This window comes from Dioscorea cayenensis, chromosome 7 (genome assembly GCF_009730915.1).
Source record: "Dioscorea cayenensis subsp. rotundata cultivar TDr96_F1 chromosome 7, TDr96_F1_v2_PseudoChromosome.rev07_lg8_w22 25.fasta, whole genome shotgun sequence".
NCBI classification, from domain to species: domain Eukaryota; kingdom Viridiplantae; phylum Streptophyta; class Magnoliopsida; order Dioscoreales; family Dioscoreaceae; genus Dioscorea; species Dioscorea cayenensis.
The window spans coordinates 29,845,113-29,851,503 of NC_052477.1; the positions used below are offsets into that span (position 1 = coordinate 29,845,113).

The following is a 6,391-nucleotide window of genomic DNA, read 5'->3' on the forward strand; positions in this document are numbered from 1 at the left end:
TCATTGGCCCTAGTCTCCGTGAAGGCGGATCATATCCAACTTGGCTTACGAATAAACCTAAGAACTTGATTAGAGGTATCCCACGCAGAGATGCCCCTGCAATTCCAACAAATGATTTTAAACAAATTCATCATAACAAACACAGTAAAGAGGACACAAACCAATAAACCCGATAACACCATAAACAGTAAGAGAAAACCCATGAAGAAGGGAAAAACCAAGGCTAACGGTCCTTTCTTGCCAGATCCACTCTACCCTTCTTGAGAGAAGGCAGAGAAACCTGTGACCCTTTCCGGATTAAAGCATCTCTTCTGGCTTCCGCTTGACACTGACCGAGAGTCATAAGGTCATCCGGTTCAACCTCGTCTCCCATCTCATCATCATCGTTCTCCAATGAACCCTCTTCATCATCAATACTAGCATCAGGAGGGTCCCCCCGAAGAGCCTCCGAGACCCTATCAACCGCCATCTCATGAGAAAGATCCGAATCACATAACCCCTGAGAAGAACCAAGTGGAAAGGAAGCACGAATAACGGGAGGCGGCGAGGAGGACCGAATTCGAATATCATTCGTGCGATGCTTCCCAAGTAAGAGATCATGTGGAGCATTGGGCAAAACAACACTCTGCCCATCAGTGATAATGCTATGGGGTGGAAGCCGAGGAGGCGAGAGTGGAGCAGGTGAGTCGTTGGGCAGGGTAGCGTTCTGCCCAACGTTCTGCCCATCAAGTGCGTCAGGGGATGAGTGCTGAGTGGATGAGAGAGGTTCTCCCGAAAAGACAACTACAGGGTCCCGAGACAGAGAAGACGTGTTAGAATCAATTGGAACGTTCTCGTGCAGAACAGCACCAGCTAGTGGGGTCACATCGTGGTCAGAGAACGTTGTTCGAGGGGTACGCGAGACCATGAAACCGCCTCTCCCACGCGCTCTGAAGCCGCCACGTGTATTCCCATTGCCCCCGTCCCTGACACCCGTCCCATCGGCATGCTGCACAGCTGCCTCGTCTGTGCTCACGTGACCAGCACGAGGCCTGTCACTGCGACCACGTCCGCGACCTCGCCGGCGAGCAACCAGCATCCATGGCCCAAAGCTTGATTCCATCGAAAGAGAAGGAGGCTCCACCACCTCCTCAGAAGCCGGAGGATCCTGACAAATGTCGTCCAAATCCATTGTCCGAGCAGCAGTACCCGAGCTGGATCCTACCTGAAAAATTGTTGAGAATGAGCCTGCTGCCTGACATTAAAGTGGGAGAATGAGAGTACTCCCTGACATGAATTAGAGCTTTAACATGGATTGCATTGAAATCAGGAGCTTCATTGCGGAAAATGAGATTACATCTTGACTTCCAAATAAGCCAAGAAGTAACTGCAATAACGGATTGGTCTCGAAAATAATAGACAGAGTTAGCGGGAGAAAGCCAGTACCCTGATGAAAAGCCATCAAAAAAGATAACATGCTAGCCAATAGCAGCACTTACCAAACTCCAAATGAACTGAGCTTTGGGGCAATGGTTAAATAAATGTTCAATGCTTTCAAAGTCAAGACTACAAAACCTGTTTGAGGCCCAAGATTTAACTTGTATAGGTAATCATACGTTTTGATACCATTATGGAGTAGTAACCAAAGGAAATGCTTAGGCCTTAGCGCAATCTTCAAGCGCCAGATATTTCCCCAGCCGTCCCAAGGATTCAAAGTACCCGCGGAGTTATTGAAGTGGGTATAAACCATGGATGTAATCTTGATGTTTCTGGCCTTAGGATACCACACCCAATGCTTAACATAATTGTTGGAACATTTGTTAATAGTGAGATAATTAAAATTCAGGAAAGCACCAAAGATATTATGCAGCACAGTAAAATTCCAAACATCATTCAGTTAAAGGTCAGACATTCTCAGCAAATTCAAATCAATTTCCATGTTAAGAAATGTGGGCTTAAATGCTAATGGAATTTCAAAATACCAAAGGTCAAGCATTAAATCAGTACGAACAGGATTAAAGTGATACAACCAAAGGTGAGGCTTAATGATGTTGGCATTGTGACAAAGACCTCGGAAAAACCAGGAGCAGTTGGCCGGAATGAGAGGAAAGACTGATCTTTGTTGGTGACTTTCTAAATTGGACGTAATCAATGGGAGTCTCTGATTTTCATGCTCCATGCACAAGCAGTGGCTTCTCCAACTCAGTTCATCAAAGGAGATCCTCTTTCCATTTTCAACTTCTTGGCATGTTCTATAAATCATTAATCACTTTATATATATAAATCAAATAGAAACTCAATGTAATCTGTTTTGTTTATCAATGGAAACAGGAGTATGTAGTGTCTATATCCTTTTACAGAGCTCCATATCTTGTTGACATTGTGATGTTTCAAGGAAGGAGAATTCTCCAGCTCAATGAGATATCGGTTAACAGAATTCTCGATGAGATATCGGTTAACGGTGAAACTTGGAAAGACCCCAACGTTCTCTTGTTCAACTCCGGGCATTGGTGGACACACAAAGGTTCTCTTCAAGGGTACTTCTACACTTCTCAATTAACTTCTTATTCTTCTTCTTCTTCTTCTTCTTCACTAGTTGTTAATAGTGGAAGTTGTGAGTAATTGTTAAAGAGTGTTAGCAGATGAGATTAAATGGGAGATGATGGAGTTTATTATTTGGACATTGATAGGCTAGTTTCCTTTCAGAGAGGAATGAGCACTTGGGCTAATTGGGTGGACCTCAACATTGATAGGACTAGAACCAGAGTCTTCTTCCAATCCATCTCCCCAACTCTTTATAAGTATGTTATCATCTTTATTCTTTTATTCAAAAACCATTGGCTATCACTATTACAAGTGGTTGAATTTTCCAGCATTCTGATTTGAAACACACTGTTTGTGTTTGTGGTCCTCTCTCTGTGGACCAAAATTTGATTTGATTTCAAAGGATAAAAAATCTAATTTTTATTTTTATCTGATTATGTTTAGTCCAACAGAATGGAATGATCCTGTTTCGAAGAACTGTTATGGTGAGATAGCACTGGTGAACAGTTTTAACTACTCCAGATTCTTGAAGGTGTAGTAAAGGCAATGAGATATCCAGCTTACATTTTTGACATAACCAGCCTCTCCGAACTTTGAAAAGATGGGCATCCAGCTTACATTGGATGGCATGATTTAAGTTAAGAAGCTTTCGATCACTTCTGAAAGAAAACTTTCTTTCCAAATTTTACTATAATTGATGATATTTAAAATAAATTTAAAATAAATAGTTTATGATTAAATTTATTTTTTCCAATTAATGATAATTAATTAAGAAAAGAAGTATGAAAACAAGTATGATAACAAGTCCTGTCTGAGTATCCGCAGTTTGAATATGATAAAAAAAGAATGGAATCTGGTGAAGAGGCAATTTTCATCAGGTACAATCAATTCCAAAAAAAGTCAGAACCAGCTCAAAAACACAATTGAAAGCAAGAATCACTAATTAAACAAACAATATGTGCAATGCAAGCAATCAGCATTGATTGGAAGATCGGTCATGGTTATAATTCATTTGGGAAATTACTCACCACCTTCCACACATGGCTTTGCCTTCACTCCTACTCCAAAAACTATATACTCTAATACTAGTAACTATAATCTCCATCTTCCTTTCAATTCTCAACTCTAATCGACTCGATGAAGCTTCTGAAATGCAAGTTCCCACTCTCGGTCACTGCCATTCTCATTACTTCTATGGCACTTGCAAGTGTGATATTCACTGAGAATCTTCGAGCTCTCACTGGTACATCTATCTTTAAGCTTAAAGCTTGTCCTAAAGAGAATGCTGCTTCTGCATTGTACAAAGGTAATATCAATTACTATATATATATTCAGATGACTGATATTTGCGGTTTTTCTGAGTTTTGACATGATGAGTTATGCATGATTTCGATAGATACTTCCTTCTGGAGCACTGATGATATCATCGATGAAGATAGGATTGAATTTGATCCTAATGAGTGCAGAATCATGGATGGGGAGTGGGTTTTTAATAGCTCTGTTGAGCCACTTTACACAGATGAGACCTGCCCATATTTGGATAGAGATGTTGCATGCCAAAGGAATGGAAGGATAGACAGAGATTATTTATATTGGCAATGGCAACTAGATGATTGCATTTTGCCGAGGTTTGATCCTGAAAAAGTTCTTGAGAAATTGAGGGGAAAGAGACTCATGTTTGTTGGAGATTCAGTGCAGAAAGCACAATGGCTATCTTTTGTTTGTATGGTACAATCACGGATACCAGAAGATCAGAGGTCGATGCATCGTACTCATACTTTTTCAGTTTTTCAAGCAAAGGTACTTTAAAAACTTTGAAACTACTTAATCGCTTTGAAGTTTGAATCGATCTAACACAAAATATGCAATGTTATTTGATCACAGGGATATAATGCTTCAATTGAGTTCTACTGGGCACCACACCTTGTTGAAACTAATTCAGATGACCCGATTATTTATGATACAAAGAAAAGAATTGTCCATGTTGATTCTGTATCTAAACATGCGAAGAATTGGGTTGGAGTCGATATTTTGGTGTTCAATAGCTATGTCTGGTGGATGAATGGTCATAAAATTAAGTCCTTGTGAGTTACAGAATTCATTGAACACTTAAAAGTATCGTGATACTCTTTGATACACAAACCAATGTATATATATATATATATATATTGTGATGTTATGAGATTGTTGTGCAGGTGGGGATCATTTGCCAATGGAGAGGAAGGATATGAAGAATTAGAAACTAAAGTTTCCTATAGAATTTCGTTGAAAACATGGGCAAATTGGGTTGATTCCACTGTGAATCCAAAGGTCACAAGAGTATTCTTTAACACAATGTCACCAACACACACGAGGTGTTCATCTGATTAAAATGTTGTTGTTTATTTCCATTCAAGTCGACAAAAACTTATTGTCTAAGCACTTGACAGGAGTAAAGATTGGAACAATACGAAGGGAATACGGTGTTATAATGAAACAATGCCAGTGATGAAGAAAGGACATTGGGGCAGTGGTTCTAATAGGACGATGATGAAGGTGGTTTCGGACATTGTAGGGAGGATGAAGTTTCCATTGACAGTTATAAATATAACACAGCTATCAGAGTATCGTATTGATGGTCATGTATCGGTGCACACAGGTGGAAAGATACCGCTAGAAGAGAAGAAAGCGAACCTGCGACAGTTTGTTGATTGCATCCATTGGTGCTTGCCCGGAGTTCCTGATGCATGGAATCAAATTTTTGCTGCATATTTGTAATGATTTGAAGCAAATGTTCATTATGAAACTTCTTTTTTTGTTTTTCGGTCCCCAAGCATGATATGATGCTCCAAATTGTAAATTCAAATCAATTGGATGAATGTTTCTTATTATAAGTAGTTTCTAATTAGTACATACGGCTACTTAATCTTGACTCAAAATGCCAAATTTGGGCACACAGCATATAAAATTACGACAAAAAACTAAACTTCACTGGTATCTATCATCACTAATAAGTGAAAACTTAAAGAAATAAACCGCTTTGCAGGTGATGCTTTTTAACAGTTTGTTATAAGTAAATTAAATAAGTGTTTTTTATTTTTTTTCAACGACAATATCTTTTCCATCAATTTGATGAGTGAATACAAAGAATTAATGACAAACTTCATGATTAAGCAAGAGAATTTAAACTGCAGTAATAAGCAAGCAAACGGCATTTTAATTTGGACCTTTGTTTATAGATATACGTTAGAAACCATGGATTGGTTTTAACTGAAATGGGCTTGGTATCGTAATCAGGAAATAAACAGACTAGTTGAGTAAGAATGGTTTCTGTTTTAATATTTTTTTTTTCAAAGACTACCTTTTCCATCAATGTGACTAGTGAAAACAAAGAATCAGTGACAAACTTCACGATAAAAGCGTGAGAAATTTAACTGCAGTAAAATGCAAGCAAAAAACATTGAATTTGAATCTTTGTTTACAGATATACATTAAAAACCATGGATTGATCTTCAATGAAATGGGCTTGACATTGCAATAAGTAGTTAAACATACTAGTTCAGTAATTCTGATCACAAACACAGAAACTTTAAGCTGTGTCTAGATTGAAGAAACTGGAGGAAAACAAAAACAGAAAAATAGAATCTTAAGCTGTGTATTATCAAAACCACTTAAGATCGACAAAGTCCTTATCAAGCTTTGCTTAATATGAAGAATTTTATTTCCATTAGACAAGAGTTCATCTGGTTGATTGATTGATAACAATTGTTATCAGTTTCTTAATTTATCATTCTCAACTGATAACCCATTTGGTAAGCCACAACTCCCATAGAGAGTGACTGGTTGTAGCTCCCATCTTCCACCAAAGTGTTAGTTCCTCAATTCAACA

General features: G+C 38.6%; 1 protein-coding gene and 1 pseudogene across 1 annotated transcript; both read left to right on the plus strand.

Moving 5' to 3' along the window:
• Positions 1-2,078: 2,078 nt before the first annotated feature.
• LOC120265325 lies at positions 2,079-3,165 on the plus strand (annotated as a pseudogene).
• Positions 3,166-3,615: 450 nt separating this feature from the next.
• Positions 3,616-5,428, plus strand: LOC120264513 (protein trichome birefringence-like 3). The gene is made up of 5 exons (XM_039272323.1): positions 3,616-3,829; positions 3,920-4,323; positions 4,408-4,607; positions 4,719-4,877; positions 4,953-5,428. Exons 1-5 carry the CDS (start codon positions 3,661-3,663, stop codon positions 5,278-5,280), a joined length of 1,260 nt encoding a protein of 419 aa, XP_039128257.1. The 5' UTR covers positions 3,616-3,660; the 3' UTR covers positions 5,281-5,428.
• The last annotated feature ends 963 nt before the right edge of the window (positions 5,429-6,391 follow it).

What these genes read in the sequence shown, in the direction of transcription:
- LOC120264513 (XM_039272323.1), top strand. Translation starts at nt 3,661, where the DNA reads ATGAAGCTTCTGAAATGCAAGTTCCCACTCTCGGTCACTGCCATTCTC. An exon ending in TGCTTCTGCATTGTACAAAG is followed by an intron (nt 3,830 to 3,919) that starts GTAATATCAATT and finishes TGATTTCGATAG; the next exon opens with ATACTTCCTTCTGGAGCACT. An exon ending in GGTCATAAAATTAAGTCCTT is followed by an intron (nt 4,608 to 4,718) that starts GTGAGTTACAGA and finishes ATTGTTGTGCAG; the next exon opens with GTGGGGATCATTTGCCAATG.